Source organism: Salvelinus fontinalis, chromosome 26 (assembly GCF_029448725.1).
Source record: "Salvelinus fontinalis isolate EN_2023a chromosome 26, ASM2944872v1, whole genome shotgun sequence".
Lineage (NCBI taxonomy): Eukaryota > Metazoa > Chordata > Actinopteri > Salmoniformes > Salmonidae > Salvelinus > Salvelinus fontinalis.
In genome coordinates this window covers 42796924-42815988 of record NC_074690.1, presented here as the reverse complement: position 1 = coordinate 42815988, position 19065 = coordinate 42796924, and the positions used below count along the sequence as shown (strand labels likewise).

Below are 19065 nucleotides of genomic sequence, written 5' to 3'. Positions count from 1 at the left end.
AGCATAGCTCTCCAGAAACAGGGTTGGAGAGCCCTATTCTACAGCCTCCGCTAAGCCTAAGTAGATGCTCCAGCAGACATATTGTGAGTATGTCTGTGTGTGCACACAGGCGTCTTACCCGGACATTGACTAAATGTGTTCGGGCAAAAAGCGTCCCACTGGGGGACAGATTCAATGTCTACTCCACGTCGGTTCCACGTGATTTCCCTGAAATGACCTGGAAGCAATGTTGGTTCAACCAGTGTGTGCCCAGTGGGTAGATAGATTGGGCGATGAGCAAACGCCAAGACAAGAACAGAGAGGACACATTTTATCTACCGCCCAGTGGGGGTGTGACACACATTTTGGTTACCTGACGTTAGAAAGGCTCAGGGAGTCAGAGTAGAAAACATGACCAGCTCATCCGACCTTGAACTGTGAGGCATTGGGAAACATGGCCGTAACTCAAAGTCTGTGGAGCATAGTTTATACCTACAACCAAAATGATGTATATACTCACGCAGTATGCAGACACATATTACTTACCTGGTAATTTAGGAAAGGAAAATGTACGTGTGTTACACGCATGATTTTATACAGTTTGTGTGTACTGTATATTTCTACATAACTACAGGACTCAAACACAAGAAAACGCTATCAGACCCAACGTCCAAACGTGTGTTCCTTCACAGTTTATTGATTACAGAATACAAACCACCAGGAAACAGCATCAAACTTCAGAAAAATGACATATTGATATATGATATTTGGGACTGAAAAGATATTTTTTTAAATACAGTCTAAAATACCCTGTCTTTACAAAACAAAATAACAACAGTGCAACTGAAATCAGCCTCGTTTTGCTCTTTATAAAAAGGGCCATCTGGTTCGTAATCAGTCTGGATTCGCATGAGAAAAGGGACCCCGTGTTTTTAGGGGTGGACGTATTGACAGAGTTTTTTCCCAAGTCATCTCAGGGATGAGTTTCTTCAACAAGACGACAAGTTCCACTTGCTCCGTTCTCGTATCTGTTGTGTGTGGAAGAAACCAAAATGACATACAGAGCATATCTCAAATGACACCCTGGAGTGCACTGCTTTTGACCACAATCAAACTGGCTGATGCCGCTAAAGTTCCACGAATGGGGCCTCTGCTCTTCCCTTTGACTAATATTCACAGTATGGGTACAGACACGCATAGACCAGGACTGACAAACACAGCTTTATATTGTCATTGCCCTTTTTGGGGGTTGACGCAAGGCTGTCTTCTTTGGTCAGATGCATTTGTCAAAGGTACAAATTTGATTGAATGAGTGGTTGGTTGATTGGCTAATTGGTTGATGCCCTTCCATGAAATGAGGACACTACGTGCTGCTGTACTACAGTAACGTCAAACAGCCAGAAAAATACACTTTCTCCCTCAGAATGATCAGAATGAGGAAGTGGAAAGAGGGCTATTCCCAGCTAACAATTCTAGGAAGAGAGAACGTTTTTGTAATGTTACCCGTAATGTTCCCCTGATGTTTGAGTTTCCAGTTTTCTGTTAGTTAGGGGAACATTTTATGTATGTTAGCAAAAACCTCCTGAGACCCTATTTAGCATGTTTTGGCGTTTAGAGTTAGGAGAGCATTCCCTTAATGTCAAAACAAAACTAACTTAACCAGAACGTGGTTACTGTGTTCTCAGAATATCCACTATTAATGTTCGAAGACACGTTACATGGGAACGTTGAAAGAACATTCATGTGTCCAGTTTTCTGAGGGTTAGGAGAAATAATCCAGCAACTTCACAGCAAACATACACGGAACACGGTTGCCATGTTCTCAGAATATAAAGTATACATGTTCTAGTCCCATTTAGTGGGAACGTTGCAAGAACATTCATGTGTCCAGTTTTCTGAATGATTAGGAGAATATTCCACACATTTTACACCAAACATACACAGAACAGGGTTGCCATGTTCTCAGAATATAAGATGTGAATGTTCTAGACCCGTTTCATTAAAACGTTGCAATACACAGATTTAAAACACAGGACATTCTGTCCTTGTCCTGAAATTGCATCCCGGAGTCGCCTCTTCACTGTTGACGTTGAGGCTGGTGTTTTGCGGGTACTATTTAATGAAGCTTCTAGTTGAGGACTTGTGAGGCGTCTGTTTCTCAAACTAGACAATCTAAATATACTTGTCCTCCCACTCAGTTGTGCACCGGGGCCTCCCACGTTCTGTGAAGGGAGTAGTATACTGCGTTGTACGAGATCTTCAGTTTCTTGGCAATTTCTCGCATGGAATAGCCTTCATTTCTCAGAACAAGAATAGACTGACGAGTTTCAGAAGAAAGTCTTAGTTTCTGGCCATTTTGAGCCTGTAATCGAACCCACAAATGCTGATGCTCCAGATACTCAACTAGTCTAAAGAAGGACAGTTTTATTGCTTCTTTAAATCAGGACAACAGTGTTCAGCTGTGTTAACATAATTGCAAAAGGGTTTTCTAATGATCAATTAGCCTTTTAAAATGATAAACGTGGATTGGCTAACACTAACGTGCCATTGGAACACAGGAGTGATGGTTGCTGATAATGGGCCTCTGTACGCCAATGTAGATATTACATAAAGAAATCAGCCGTTTCGAGCTACAATAGTCATTTACAACATTAACAATGTCTACACTGTATTTCTGATCAATTTGATGTTATTTTAATGGGCAAACAAATTGCTTTTATTTCAAAAAATAAGGACATTTCTAAGTGACCCCAAACTTTTGAACGGTAATGTACATGATAACATTGTTCATTTATAAAGTAGTTACTGTTCAACATGTCTCCACCGGGGATCTAAACTCACAACCTTTAGGTTCACGGTATTTTGATCTTTAAAAGCACTGTGTGTGTCGCTAACCTTGCCAACAGACAAAGAGCTGTGAGTGGAACAGTGGCTCACCAATCCGAGCCTTGACGGGCTCTGAAACAGAAACAAGGGGCGGTGTGTAAAGAAACAGGGACATCCCTGAAACAAACTGGGAACTAGACTAAAACCTCCAGGGGACCACGACAGAACGTTCCCATGAAACGTGTCTAGAACATTAATATCTTATATTCTGAGAACATGGCAACCACGTTCTGTGTATTTTTGGTGTGACATTGATGAAATGTTCTCCCAACCCTCAGAAAACTGGACACATGAATGTTCTTGCAACGTTCCCATGAAACGTGTCGAGAACATTAATACCTTATATTCTGAGAACATGGTAACCATGTTCTGGGTATGTTTTGAGTGACGTTGATGTCATAATGAGACTCTTAAGGGAATGTTCTCTAATGTTGTGGGAACGTTTGTTGTTAGCTGGGTTTTAGGAGTCCTCGCTCTCAGAGATTAACATTTATTGCGAAACAGCATTTTAGTCAAACCACTCAAACACTGTGACATGTTTAAGTCCTTAAGGATCAACAGAGAGCGAGAGACAGAGAGAGAGAGTGTGAGAGACATCGAGAGAGAGAGAGAGAGAGAGAGAGAGAGAGAGAGAGAGAGTGAGAGAGAGAGAGAGAGTGAGAGACATCGAGATCGAGAGTGAGAGAGAGAGAGAGAGAGAGACAGAGAGAGAGAGAGAGAGACAGGGGGAGAGAGAGAGAGAGAGAGGGAGAAAGAGAGAGAGAGACAGGGAGAGAGAGACAGTGAGAGAGAGAGAGACATGGAGAGAGAGACAGGGATACAGAGATAGAGAGAGACAGGGAGAGAGAGAGAGATAGAGAGAGAGAGAGAGCTTTGTGGTTCTACAATTCAGTTACTCAAATAGCATCAATCCAACAACCAAATTATACATTCAAAACTCATGCCCCTTGTTTTCAAATCATAGGAAGCAGGAGGAAGACAAACCGTCTGTAAGGAATTCCATTTAAGGTACAGTAAGTGATAGGTTTGGCCTAGTTTTCAGTCCCACCCTGTCATTCACAAACATTACTCCCTGTACATCAACCACAGACTGTGTTACAATGCACAGTCTGCCCCTCTCTGACCACACCATCCAACTTCTACTCTTCTGTCTCCATTTCCCATATACTCTCTCTCTCTCTCTCTGTATCCCTGTCTCTCTCTCTCTCTCTCTGTATCCCTGTCTCTCTCTCTCTCTCTCTATTTCCCTGTCTCTCTCTCTCTCAATTCAATTTTCAATTCAATTCAATTTGCTTTATTGGCATGACGTAACAATGTACATATTGTCAAAGCTTATTTACAATATAAAAATGAGAATCAAAATCTCTCTCTCTGTATCCCTCTCTCTCTCTCTCTCTCTCTGTATCCCTCCCTCTCTCTCTCTCTGTATCCCTCCCTCTCTCTCTCTCTGTATCCCTCCCTATCTCTCTCTCTCTGTATCCCTCCCTCTCTCTCTCTCTCTCTCTCTCTCTCTCCTCTCCTCTCCTCTCTCTCCTCTCTCTCTCTCTCTCTCTCTCTCTCTCTCTCTCTCCTCTCTCTCTCTCTCTCTCTCTCTCTCTCTCTCTCCTCTCTCTCTCTCTCTCTCTCCTCTCTCTCTCCTCTCTCTCTCTCTCTCTCCTCTCTCTCTCTCTCTCTCTCTCTCTCTCTCTCTCTCTCTCTCTCTCTCTCTCTCAGGTCAGAGAGGTCATGCCCCTCCTTCGCCCACCTCCTCTTTATCTGAAGAGTCTTAGGTCAATAAGGGCTGGAGCTGAGAAGAGCCAATTACTATTCTCCTTCAGCTGGGCTTATCGAGGGGGTAAGGAGGATTGGGGCGCAGCGCACAGAGGGGATTTGGAGCGACCCCAACAGCCCAACGGCGTGTCTCTATTGTTTTAAGTTGCTCGGTGCTCCTGCATCAGCACGGATCTGAAAACAACACAGGCCAAATGTAGGGGGAAAATGAAAACGCCTTCACAGAAACCCGCTTTCACCAGTCCAGTTAGTTCACACCAGAGCAGATGAAGGAGAGGAAACCAGTCATCGTGCCAAAACATACGAGTGATACCTCCTATCCTCAAATCCATTTAGGTGTACTTTAGTGGAAGACGATTTGGGTGAAACATCACCCTCTAAGGGCCGTTGTATCTGTCACAGTTGTACTTGTTGTAAACCTGCGCTGAACGTTAGATTGCACTCTTTCACACCGGAGATGTGTTGTTTCAGTAGCACTTCCTGCTTTGAATAATGGTTCAAACAGATGACTGAAGCCTTGTTTCAGACGAGATAAGCCGTCCTCTGATGAGAGTGCGCAGTACGAACACTGACAGGGGATGTGTCGTAAATAGGATTACCTGCAGGCGGTGCTGATTTGTGGTCAGTTTCTGAACCGTTTAAGTGAGAAGTAAAGAACTGGAGATATACAGATCTCCCTGCCTAATGTGGAGAAGAGGGTTGAGCCCTGACTGGCGACACAGAGAGACAGCGGGCTGGGGGATAGAACAAACGTCACAAGTAGAAGAACAAAGTTCCCCATAGACACTCCACTAAAGTCCGTTTTGTCTTTCGCCCCCTAATGGTTACAGTAAAGATTTAAGAAAGGTACTGTAAGCTGATCCTAGACCAGATCCTATTTCCAACAGCAGCACAATATCATCAATGAAATGAGCAGCCCTCATTTCAACTCCATTGACAAGTGACAGAATGACAAACAGACAGACAACACATGGACACACATATTTATATATATATTAAAACAAAGCTGGAACTCAGTTGAGCAGTTGCAGTACGTTTTCACCGTTAACTTTGCATTTTAATTATGCTCTTTAAAAAAGATGCCTAAAGCCTCCTCAAAAATATAGGCCCATAAGTAAAAACCAGACCTTTTATAAAATATCGGTCTTTAATCTTATAAATGTACAAATACTTGCACAGGCTGAAGAAAATGTGCCAGTGCTCTCACATACAACCCATATGGGGCCCGCCCAGATCGACACTCAGCCAATGTGAAGGGAGATATGGGTCTAGGGAGGAAGTGACACCACAGGTCATTAAATGTCATGTATAGCATGTGTGTGTGTGTGGGGGTGTGTGTGTGTGTGTGTGTGCGTACGCGGGTGTGTGTGTGTTTACTCTCTTTATCTTTGTATGCTTCCGAGCTCAATCGACCACATTCACATGGCGATGATGAGTATTATGGTTGCTATGGGCGTCCACCTTCATCTCATGATGCAAGCCCCACAGTTGCTCGGCAACCCCACCCTGCCCCACCCCCACGCCGACCCTTCTCCATGACCCCACCCCCACCCCCACCTGGCAGCACACCTTGACATGTGTGGCCAGGTTCTTCTGGGTACTGAACGCTTTGGCGCAGGCCGGGCACGAGTGCCCTCTTTCTCTGGAGTGCACAGAAGACAGGTGTCTGTGTAGATCAGTGCGGTCTCTGAAGTGTTTCAGACAGTAGGTGCACTGCATCAGCTTCCTCTTGAAGTGGATGGTCTTCTCATGCCGGTCTGCGTTGGACTTGAGCGTGAAGGTGGCTGGACACTGGGAGCAGAGGTACCGCGCTGGGAAAGGCTCGCCCACCGGGAGGCGATAGAGAGACTGGGAGTGAATGGGTCCCTGGGAGAATGCATGAGTCTGGTGGTGGTGGTGGTTGGCTTGCGGGCCTTGCGAGTCAGGCCAGTCCAGGGAGAGGGCCATGAGGGACAGGGTGTGGCGGTACTCGTGCTTCCTGAGCTGCTCCAGGCTGCTGAACAGCCGTTTGCACAGGGAGCAGGCCAGCTCCTGGGGCCAAGCAGGCCCCAACAGGGCCCCTCTCCCTCCACCTTCCAACACCTCCACCCTGGACACACCATGCCTCTCATCAGCCATCTGATCCCCCTCCATGGGAGACGGGCCAGGCTCCAGAACTAAGCGAGAGAAGAGGAGGAGAAGGAGATAGGAGGGAAGAAAGCATGGAGATAGAGTGTGGGAGAGAAAGATATCATCATGTGAGAACAATGGTCAAAAATAAAGAGAGGTAAAGAGAATTCTGACTTTTAGAATGTATATGCTATCTAAAATTCACCGGGTCAGGCACCATACATACCTTTGTTGTATCCCTGATTAGAATCCTTTCCATCCCGCGTATCCACCTAAAAACACAGGATACACAGTTACCACAAACACACCCTAGCTCTAAAATGTATGGAAGAATATTCTTTAGGCATGCAGGCAAGGCAAGCTGTGAACACACGCACACAGAAAGAGAGAGCGAGACACACAAACACACACAATTCACACATCTTGACAAGACAAAAGACACAAAAAGAAGACAAACTGTTAACGAGAGAAAAAGTCAGAGAGCAAATAAATAACACTTCAAATAAACCAAAACAATATCACAAACAGAGATTAAAAATAGGTCAATGTTTGGGTGAGGTCCTGCCAATCTAAGGGCTATAGTCTGTGGTCAGTGTGGCATTATAACACGATCACCCTTCACTCCTTTAATCGTAACATAACAGGTGGAGAGAGAGAGAGAGAGACAATTTTGATTCTCATTTTTATTTTTATATTGTAAATATCAAAAATAAGCTTTGGCAATATGTACATTGTTACGTCATGCCAATAAAGCAAATTGAATTGAATTGAGAGAGAGAGGGAGAGAGAGAGAGAGAGAGCGAGAGAGAGAGCGAGAGAGCGAGAGCGAGAGAGAGAGAGAGGGAGAGAGAGAGAGGGGGAGAAAGGGGGTTGAGGGAGAGAGAGAGAGAGAGAGAGCGAGAGAGAGAGAGAGAGAGAGAGAGGGGGAGAGAGAGGGGGTTGAGGGAGAGAGAGAGAGAGAGAGAGAGAGAGAGAGAGAGAGAGAGAAACGGTGTTCAGGGAGATAAGGTATTCAATATGTATTCATCTCTCTGAAAAGGAGGTTAGAGATGTACTTTTGTTTGTTCAATGACCACTCCCCATGGCTGTGTGTGTTCATCCCCAAACTAAAGCCTACCCCTCCTCCACATCCACTCTCCATCCCTCCCTCCTTCCTTAAGAACAGACACCATGCACTGGGCAAACAGATGGCTTGTCCACAGAGATACGGAGGCTTGTAGGGAGGGAGGTCCACTGAAACCAAAAGCCACACGCACGCACGCACGCACGCACGCACGCACGCACGCACACACACACACACACACACACACACACACACACACACACACACACACACACACACACACACACACACACACACAGTGGCAATTTCCTGCGGTCTCAGTGCGACCCTCTTATTGTCAAGAGATATTGATTCTATTCAGTCCCAAAACCGTTCTGTTATCTAAACCATCTATAGCAGTGGTTCCCAACCTTTGTTGAACTGTGGCACACCTTAATGGGATGAACAAAAATCCTGCGGAACACCTCAAATGTTTCTATTCATTTATTTAGTGCTAATGACCACCATCTCATCTCACACTGCAAATCATCTATTTTCTTTGACAAATGTTTTTATAGTTTAAATAGGGTATATTTGAAGTATTTTCATAATTCCTTACTCATGATGATTAATGTGTGTACCCCTTTAAGAGAGTCCCGCAAATCCTCAAAGGAATATGCATTTTTGGTTTCCGGTAAAATGGGTCGTTACTTTTGAATGGTTTGGGCTAGAGATGAGGGGTTTCTGCAGAGTAAAGGTGCACCCACGGACACAAAGCCATGCTCCATGTGTTTCTATAGCAGAGGCTGTGGTACAGTAAAGCCTAACGAGACTTGCCTGTGCTAATGGTTCCCGCAGGATAAGGTCAAATGATGCAAATGACTTTTCCTCGTGATGCATGCCACTCAAATGAGTGCAGAGGACGAGAAACAATGATATAGATTGTGTGTCCCAGGTGTTATCTGACCGGCACTGGTGCTCTAAAGTCAAAATACCGTGTGCTTTCCACAGGTCACGTGGTCATGTCAAAAAGGTTCTGGTTGAAAACCACCGATCTTTTGGACCACATACAGTGTCTAACTAGAGAACTACTATCACATCTACTAATATTACTCCCTACTTACCATCCACTCTGAGCTAGGCGTATGCAATCTGGGTTGTGGATGTACTGCATGTGCTTATGTTAAGATAGCTCATTAAACGGTAATAAAATCATGAGAAAAAAAAACAAACGTAAAGTTGAAAAAGGGAAAAGAGAAAGGAAAACACGTGAATTGACGAAAACATAAGACACGTGGACGGGAAGGAGAAGGATGGGCAGACAGATTGTACGGACAAACAGATATCACCAGTAATAACACAGGTCACTAAACCAGGAAATACAACAGATTCCACACACAGTCAGCTCGACTAGAGTGAACAAACACACACACAATAGTAGTGGGGTTGGGGGACGGGTTGAGATATGACCCCCCAGGGGTATACAACCCCCCCACCAACCCCACGCCTACCCGCAGTCCCAGAAGGACAAGGATGAAGTTGTCCCTGGGCACTGATCTCAGGTCATGTTTACATTCCTCCTCATTGTTAAGGTTATAATCTAGTGAGGATAAGCTGATCCCAGATCAGTGCCTGAAGGGCCAACTTCCACTCGGGGTACACATGGATGTTTCTGCTTACCTCTGGTGGGGGTGAGCAGGGCTCAGGGCCCTTTAGGGCCTCTTCTTCATCCATAGCCAGCTCCACTGAGTGTGAGTGGAGTGCTGAGAGGGGTCCCCCAGGCCGCAACCCAGGGGCCATCGGAGGCCTGGCCTCGGAGGGCTGCAGGGGGGCAGTGGGTGGACGGCGGGAGGATGGTTGGGGCGGTGGAAGAGGAGGCGGGAGGAGAAGAGGAGAGGAGGCGAAATAGGAGGAGGAAGCAGCCCCTTGTTTGCTATCAAATGTGGCCCCTGCAGCTCCTGATTTGGCCCCTGGTTGGAGTGTTGGGCTGTGGAGGTGCTGCTGCTGCTGGTAGTGGTGGTTGTTGTGGAGCCCTGAGGAGCACAGGAAACTAGTCTCACCCACCCACTCTGGACAAGCTGTAACCAGCTGGCTGCGTCCACACAACAGCAGCACAGAGAGAGAGGGGGCAAGGGGGCACACAGAGGCAGCCGCATCGCCACAGCCACCCCAGCGCAGAGCAGAGGAGGAAGAAAGAACAAAACTACTTGCTGTCCTCTCCTCTACCAGACAGGAGGAACGGGTTAGGGGTTGGTTCTCTGTTTTCTCTCTCTCTCTTTTTTTCATTCATCCTCTTGTTCTCCTTCCACCCACGTGTGCGCACAGAGGATGGACGAGTCATTGAGCGCCTGTATGTGTGTGTGTGTGCGTGATGTTTGAGTAGACGAATTATGATCTTTTGTTCAGTATAAAATACTGATTTCAATCAGCTGTCTATGAGAGCATCCATTTTAGGGAGAGCTGGAGCCAGGGACGTCACTAGAGTTTCATGGATAGGGGGGGCTAAGCCTCTAAAAGGGGGGTCTGGGCATACTCCCCCAGGACTTGTTTTAAAGCCCCCAAAACGTATTTTCATCATGTATTTTTAGAGTAACAACGGGTGTAAAATCAATCAAAATCAGGTTATTTTTGGTCAAGATTGGCTAAAAGTATACCGGTCTCATAGTTTGTGTTAGACACTGATCTAATATGACTTACATTCTGTCCAAATAAAGAAAATAAAGTCCACTCTGTCCCCATCCATCCAACACCAACCAAAGGCACAAAAATGGCTGTACTATCTAGCCAAAATACTTTTTGGATGTTATTTTGAGAGAGAGAGAGAGAGCGAGAGTGAGAGAGCGAGAGAGAGAGAGCGAGAGAGAGAGCGAGAGAGAGAGCGAGAGAGAGAGAGAGAGAGAGAGAGAGAGAGAGAGAGAGAGATCGATGTGAAGACATGCATGTCATATTATACCATTAGAAAAAATATATACATTTAAATTTGTTGCTCAAAATTAACCCAATAATTCAGACACATGGAACATCTTAAACAGTATCATCCACAATGGGGCAAAACTAAATCCAACTAATGAGCTAAATACGATTTAAAAAAATGAAAAATAATTTGTCATAAAATCTGATAAAAACAAGTAAGATTCCCAAACAAATATGACAAACTATATTACATAACTTCTCTTCCTGTTTCTCCTCTTTATGACGCTTATTTTGTGGGTGGACGCATCAAAGTGCACCTCCTATTTTTAATAACACTATTGTGGCTTAGTGGCCCAAGCACTTCACCCTCAATGGACGTGGCTGCAAGACTAGCAAGCCTTTTCTGACCCGTTGTCTACCTCAACCAGGAGTGCAGCCGGCCCAGTGCACTAAGGGACCTTTCACAGGAGCAGCTGCTCACGGGAATTGTGAGGGCAACCTGAATGAAGAAAACATATGATCAGCCAGGAGGATATGCACAGCAAACATATCTTTGGGAGGACGTCCAGCCTCTGTTTTCCGGGCAAGAACGTTTCTGGCCACCAACATCTCTTCTGTTCTAACGTCAATACCGTAGTGCTTGGCAAACTCAGTTTAGCATGATGTATCTAGGACGTTTTTTGGAGTTGGGGCTGCATGCCTGTATGCCTTTTGAGCAGACCTGCATCTACAGTCGAGAATCGCTGGTCAAGCTCACAAACCATCCTGTCCAAGCAGGGTGAACAACAACTCTGTTTTCATTGGTTGGGAACATGACAGTTCTGTGCCTAAACCCCAAGGAGGTCTCCACCAACAAAATCTCCCGTTTTTCCTTTGTTTGCGCTTTCTTGCTGCATCTGCCTCCTGGAATATTGTGAATCTCACAGAGTGCTTCGGTTCTGTCATAAAGTTCTGTGGTAAATGCATCTGTGCGTTTTCCTACCAGTGTGTCGCATATACTGAAACAAGCTTCTGCCAGGTCTACAGTCTCTTTCTGGAGGAATTTATGTAATCCCTCAGTTATAGAAAGAAGGGACTGAAACATCAGTAGCAAATACACGGCGGAGAACTGATGAAGCTTTGCTCTCAGACCAACAGCCATGGGGAATCCAACGGCAGGTAGACAATCAAAAGTAGCAGTTAAAGTGTCCAGGACTGCATTTATGGACCGCAGCTGGCGCTATTCCAAGGTTTGGACTGAGCTTCTTTGAACTTGTGGCGGTTAACTAGGGATGTACTGAAAAACGAATACACATTCTCCAAGGAACTGAAAAACTCAGCGGCCTCCGAAATAGCCCTGCAAGTACGACACAACACCAAATGAAGCTCATGAGCAAAGCAATGTACATAAAAAGCCTCCAAATGCAGCACTCTGAACTGTGCTGCACACCTCCTTTGGATCCTCTCATGACAGCTGCACCATCATAGGTCTGTGCAACCCACTTTAGGCCTGCTACCCCTCTCATTTGGAGCTGCTGTTGCAACTCATTTGCTATCGATTGGGCAAATCAAAAGACTTGATTTCTGCTGGTGCTAGTAAACGCTCCTTAACTGTCCCCTCTGTCACATACCTAACACACAGAGCCAACTGTTCAGACTGCCCATCCCTGGCCTCATCCGCCATAATGACATACATTCCAGACTTTGACATCTCAGAGACGATGGTGTCCGTAAGCTCTTGAGCACAGCCTTCGATCACGTCATTCTGAGATTCTGGATAGAGATACGTTGCATTTGATGGAGTATTGCACCTTTTGCAGGAAAGGGTCAAACTTCTTCAAAAGCTCCATACATTCTAGAAAGTTCCCTCTATTTGTGCTTTCACTAGATTCATCATTGGAACGGAAAGAGAGTCGCTGTCTTCTTAGTGGCCGCAACAATTCTCCTCAGATACTCCCATCTCTCTGCAATATCACTAGCATGGGCAGATGTTCAAATCTGAGCAATGTTCCCATGACTGCTAGTTGCCTGGTAGCTTTGCCATGCCACAACACTGTCTCTGTGTGTTTGTGCCATCTCATGTTTACCGAGGATAAACAAAGATTTATCCAATTATTGCAGCTATTACTGACAAAAGAATCAAATTGAATGTTTTTGACAAAAACTCTACATGGAAAGCAGAAAGCTACGTTTTTGTGCACAGAGTACTCTACCTAATTGTATTTTTCAAACCAGCAGTGCTGAAATGCCCTTTTTTGTGTACCAAACTTTTGTGTGGGTAACAATTCAGCTTCACTTGTCTGGAACCAGTGTCTTTGTCACGAAAATCGTTCACATGTCTGGAAGGAGTTGCTGCAGCGGCTTGATTACATTCTATCAATGGATCTGTTTGTTGTCCCTCTCTCTCTGGATCTGTTTGTTGTCCCTCTCTCTCTGGATCTGTTTGTTGTCCCTCTCTCTCTGGATCTGTTTGTTGTCCCTCTCTCTCTGGATCTGTTTGTTGTCTCTCTCTCTCTGGATCTGTTTGTTGTCCCTCTCTCTCTGGATCTGTTTGTTGTCTCTCTCTCTCTGGATCTGTTTGTTGTCCCTGTATCTCTGGATCTGTTTGTTGTTCCTCTCTCTCTGGATCTGTTTGTTGTCCCTCTCTCTCTGGATCTGTTTGTTGTCTCTCTCTCTCTGGATCTGTTTGTTGTCCCTGTATCTCTGGATCTGTTTGTTGTCTCTCTCTCTCTGGATCTGTTTGTTGTCCCTCTCTCTCTGGATCTGTTTGTTGTCCCTCCCTCTCTGGATCTGTTTGTTGTCCCTCCCTCTCTCTGGATCTGTTTGTTGCCCCTCCCTCTCTCTGGATCTGTTTGTTGCCCCTCCCTCTCTGGATCTGTTTGTTGTCCCTCTCTCTCTCTCTGGATCTGTTTGTTGTCCCTCTCTCTCTGGATCTGTTTGTTGTCCCTCTCTCTCTGGATCTGTTTGTTGTCCCTCTCTCTCTCTGGATCTGTTTGTTGTCCCTCTCTCTCTCTGGATCTGTTTGTTGTCCCTCTCTCTCTGGATCTGTTTGTTGTCCCTCTCTCTCTGGATCTGTTTGTTGTCCCTCTCTCTCTGGATCTGTTTGTTGTCCCTCTCTCTCTGGATCTGTTTGTTGTCCCTCTCTCTCTGGATCTGTTTGTTGTCCCTCTCTCTCTGGATCTGTTTGTTGTCCCTCTCTCTCTGGATCTGTTTGTTGTCCCTCTCTCTCTGGATCTGTTTGTTGTCCCTCTCTCTCTCTGGATCTGTTTGTTGTTCCTCTCTCTCTGGATCTGTTTGTTGTCCCTCTCTCTCTGGATCTGTTAGTTGTCCCTCTCTCTCTGGATCTGTTTGTTGTCCCTCTCTCTCTGGATCTGTTTGTTGTCCCTCCCTGTCTGGATCTGTTTCTTGTCTCTCTTTCTCTGGGCATGCTTGCTCTCTCTCACTTATACAGCTCACATGTTGAGCTCTGCCTTGCACAGAAGCCTCTCTGTCTGCATGACCCTTGAAGATATCATGAACATCATTTATTTATGCCTAACAAAAGTAAGACATGCTGTCACATGCTGTACAAATTTAACTGACAGCTTAAACATCTACTTGCTTTTTTTATCACCAACCTTCATTAGACATGCTCCCTCAGCCCTGTCAGCCTCCAGATTCTCCCCCTCATTCCTGTCTGCTGTGTTTTGACATGCATTCTTATTAAACTCGTATTTACAATAACTGAAGACTTAAAAGGTGATTTAATCAGTTTACGTTTTAATTCCTTTGTTTGAACTGGTGAAACGTTAGTCGTTAGCTAGCCTACAGTTGAGAAATTGAGGATAATACAATGCCACTGTGATCAACACTATGTCACCTTTTCTACACATGACCTACTGATAATTGTTTTGCAATGGCCTACTGAATGAAAGCAATTGAGTATGAAATGATATGTACATGATGTTACGTAATCTGTCTCATTTATAGCCTTGCACAGATAGCAAGACTACATTAAATACAATGCTAACTTCTCTAGGATAGGGGGCAGCATTTTCACTTTTGGATAAATAGCGTGCCCAATTTCAACTTCCGTCTACTCATCCCCAGAATATAAGATATGCATATTATTAGTAGAGTTGGATAGAGAACACTCTGAAGTTTCTAAAACTGTTTGAATCATGTCTGTGAGTATAACAGAACTTATGTAGCACAGGTAGAAAACAGATGGACCCGTCTTCAATTTGATCGATTATTAACGTTTAAAAATACCTAAAGTTGTTTTACAAAAGTACTTTGAAATGTTTTGGCAAAGTTTAGAGGTAATTTTTTAGATATTTTGTAGTGACGTTGCGCAAATTGGAAGCTGTTTGTTTCTGGATCAAACGCGCCAAATAAATGGACAATTTGGATATATATGGACGGAATTAATCGAACAAAAGGACCATTTGTGATGTTTATGGGACATATTGGAGAGCCAACAAAAAAAGCTTGTCAAAGGTAAGGCATGATTTATATTTTATTTCTGCGTTTTGTGTTGCACCTGCAGGGTTGAAATATGCTACACTCTCTTTGTTTACTGTTGTGCTATCATCAGATAATAGCATCTTATGCTTTCGCCGAAAAGCCTTTTTGAAATCTGACATGCAAGCGTCCCACATATCCCAGAGAGGTTAACTACATATCATCATAACTAATGTTGAATTTAAAAGACACCGTTAACGTTACCGTTAGCTAGCTCGCAACGTCTGCTACACTGTATCTTACAGACTGCCTCACATAAAAACCTATTGATTAGTAAAATCTTCTTAAGGCTAGGGGGCAGTATTCGGAAGTTCGGATGACTGACGTGCCCAAAGTAAACTGCTTGTTACTCAGGTCCAGAAGCTAGGATATGCATATAATTGGTAGTATTGGAAAGGAAACACTCTGAAGTTTCTAAAACTGTTAACATAATGTCTATGTGTATATCAGAACTGATATGGCAGGCAAAAACCCGAGGAGAATCCATCCGGAATTTCTTTTTTTTGAGGTCACTGAAATGCTTGTCTATGGGAAATTCAAAGGAAATCCTCCCAGATTGCAGTTCCTGTGGTTTCCACTAGATGTCAACAGTCTTTAGAAAGGGTTTCAGGCTTGTTTTTTGAAAAATGAATTAGTCGTTTTTCAAGGTGGCTCTCATTTTGACTGTAGTCTTGTGGCACGCGTGGATGAGGGCACGCACCTCATTATTTATTTCCGGTATTAAACATACTATATTCTGTCTTAAATTGTATTGTTTATTTACATATTAGGGTACCTGAGGATTGATTCGAAATGTTGTTTGACTTGTTTGGACGAAGTTTATTGGTAACTTTTGGGATTCCTTTGTATGCATTTTGAACTAGTGGAACGAGTGGATTACTGAATCAAACGCGCCAACTAAACTGATTTTTTGGGGATATGAAGAAGGACTTTATCGAACAAAACAACCATTTGTTGTGTAGCTGGGACCCTTGGGATTGCAAACAAAGGAAGATCTTCAAAGGTAAGTGATTTATTGTATCACTATTTCTGACTATTGTGACGTTTGGAAAATGTTTTTAATGCTTTTGTATGTAGGCCGCTGTCCTCAGAGAATTGCATGATATTCTTTCGCCGTAAAGCCTTTTTTAAATCTGACAAAGGGGTTGGATTAACAAGAAGTTATGTATGACACTTGTATTTTCATGAATGTTTAATATTACAATTTCTGTCATTTGAAATTCGCGTTCTGCAATCCTGTCAGAGCCTTTTCCTGATGTTGTCGAGTTGGGGGCACTAGCGTCCCACCTATCCTTAAGTTAACAAAGTTTTGATTATATAGTAGTGAATATTCTCTCTCTCTCTCTTTGTTCTAACTTACCACAAATTCACATCGTAGCCTATCTGCATTAATCCGTCCTGTCAGAGCCTTTCCCTGTTAGTTTTACTGTTAGCTAGCAGTCTCAAGCCACAGCAGTAGCTAACGTTAACCAAAATGTTAGCCACAAGTTGACCTGTCACTAACACGTGCAGCAGGCTCTGCAGCAGCAGCCCCCCCCCCCCCCCGGTTGAAGGAAAAATAAATATATTGATTTAATTATTGGCGGCTAGTGAATTAAGCCCCCCTAAAATAGGCCTAGTGACGTCCCTGGCTGGAGCGAAGGTTGGTCTAGTCAGGAAAATAAAGGATGGGCAGAGTCACCCACCCTGACCACCACCACATAAACAGTATACAAGAGTGTATCTGACAACTGAATAAGACATTGGGCATGTATTGTTGGATCCTTGAATGAACAAATCACTCACACATATAGATGTATCAAGAGAACACTTCCAAAGAGATCCAGGTGCAATGTATAACAACATTGTGTGTGTGTTTTTGGGGGCAGTGTTTCGGGAAATGAAATATAAATATATATATATATGAAAGTACAATCTTTGTCCCCATGTGCAGTTGCAAACCGTAGTCTGGCTTTTTTATGGCGGTTTTGGAGCAGTGGCTTCTTCCTTGCTGAGCAGCCTTTCAGGTTATGTCGATATAGGACTCGTTTTACTGTGGATATAGATAATTTTGTACCTGTTTCCTCCAGCATCTTCACAAGTTCCTTTGCTGTTGTTCTGGGATTGATTTGCACTTTTCGCACCAAAGTACGTTCATCTCTAGGAGACAGAACGCGTCTCCTTCCTGAGCGGTATGACGGCTGCGTGGTCCCATGGTGTTTATACTTGCATACTATTGTTTGTACAGATGAATGTGGTAACCTTCAGGCGTTTGTAAATTGCTCCCAAGGATGAACCAGACTTGTTGAGGTCTACAATTGTTTTTCTGAGGTATTGTCTGATTGATTCTGTTGATTTTCCCATGATGTCAAGCAAAGAGGCACTGGGTTTGACAGTAGGCCTTGAAATACATCCACAGGTACACCTTCAATTGACTCAAACTATGTCAATTAGCCTATCAGAAGCTTCTAAAAGCCATGACATCATTTTCTGGAATTTTCCAAGCTGTTTAAAGGCACAGTTAACTTAGTGTATGTAAACTTCTGACCCACTGGAATTGTGATACAGTGAATTATTGTAACAGTCCTGACCTGTTTCATGTTGTTTTTATGTGTTTTGGTCAGGGCGTTAGTTTTGGGTGGGCAGTCTATGTTATCTGTTTCTATGTTGGTTTTGGTTTGCCTGGTATGGCTCTTGATTAGAGGCAGGTGGTTTGCGTTTTCCTCTAATCAAGAGTCATATTTAGGTAGGGCATTCTCACTGTTTGTTTGTGGGTGATTGTCTCCTGTGTCCGTATGTTATGTTCGTACCACATGGGACTGTAGCGTTTGTTTGTTTCGTTTTCGTTTCGATGTCGTCTGTTTCCTGTACGTAAGTTTATGTTTAGTTATGTAAGTTTATGTTCAGGTCTCGTCAACGTCGTTTTGTTGTTTTGTAGTTTGGAAAGTTTTTGTTTCGTTTCGTGTTGCCATCTTTATCGTTGTTATAATAAAGATGGCTTATTTCCCACAAGCTGCGTTTTGGTCTTCAGATCCCTCTCTCCTCACCTCATCCGAGGATGAGGAGAGCGTCAACCGTTACAGAATCACCCACCACGCTAAGACCAAGCGGCAAAGGGAAACTAAACGGAGTAAGGGACAGGAGAGAAAGGAGCAATGGACATGGGACGATGTTTTGGATGGAAAGGGTGTCTACACATGGGAGGAGATCCTAGCTGGTAGAGATCGCCTCCCATGGGAACAGCTGGAGGCACTGAGGAGAGCGGAGGCTACCGGAGAGAGGAACCGGAGCTATGAGGGAACGCGTCTGGCACGGAAGCCAAAAAAGCCCGTAAGTAATTCCCAAAAATTTCTTGGGGGGGGGCTAGGAGATAGTGGGCCAAGGGCAGGTAGGAGACCTGCGCCCACTTCCCAGGCTTACCGTGGAGAGCGGGAGTACGGGCAGGCGCCGTGTTACGCAGTAGAGCGCACGGTGTCTCCTGTACGAGTGCATAGCCCAGTGCGGGTTATTCCACCTCCCCGCACTGGGAGGGCTAGATTGGGTATTGAGCCAGGTGTCATGAGGCCGGCTCAACGCGTCTGGTCTCCAGTGCATCTCCTCGGGCCGGCATACATGGCACCTGCCTTACGCATGGTTTCCCCGGTTCGCCTACATAGGCCGGTGCGGGTTATTCCACCTCCCCGCACTGGTCGGGCAACCGGGAGCATTCAACCAGGTAAGGTTGGGCAAGCTCAATGCTCAAGAGTGCCAGTACGTCTCCACGGTCCGGTATTTCCGGCACCACCTCCCCGCCCCAGCCTAGTACCTACAGTGTATACACTACGCACTAGGCTACCAGTGCGTATCCTGAGCCCTGTTCCTCCTCCACGCACTCTCCCTGTAGTGCGTGTATCTAGCCCGGTGCC

General features: G+C 44.7%; 1 protein-coding gene across 4 annotated transcripts in view; it reads right to left on the bottom strand.

The window, feature by feature from the left end:
* LOC129824388 (zinc finger and BTB domain-containing protein 46-like) overlaps positions 1 to 19065 on the bottom strand; it is a 117469-nt gene that overhangs the window by 6188 nt on the left and 92216 nt on the right. The window contains exons 6-7 of one of the 4 annotated variants that reach the window (XM_055883982.1): positions 9467 to 9819; positions 6698 to 7016 (exon numbers count right to left, since the gene is read on the bottom strand). The exons of 1 other annotated variant lie outside the window; for it this stretch is intronic. In XM_055883982.1, the coding sequence (XP_055739957.1) occupies positions 6954 to 7016; positions 9467 to 9819 (416 nt within the window). In that variant the 3' untranslated portion in view covers positions 6698 to 6953. Of the gene's footprint in view, positions 1 to 6697; positions 9820 to 19065 lie in introns of those variants that run through there. 2 more of the 4 variants (XR_008754747.1, XM_055883981.1) reach the window with 2 other exon arrangements.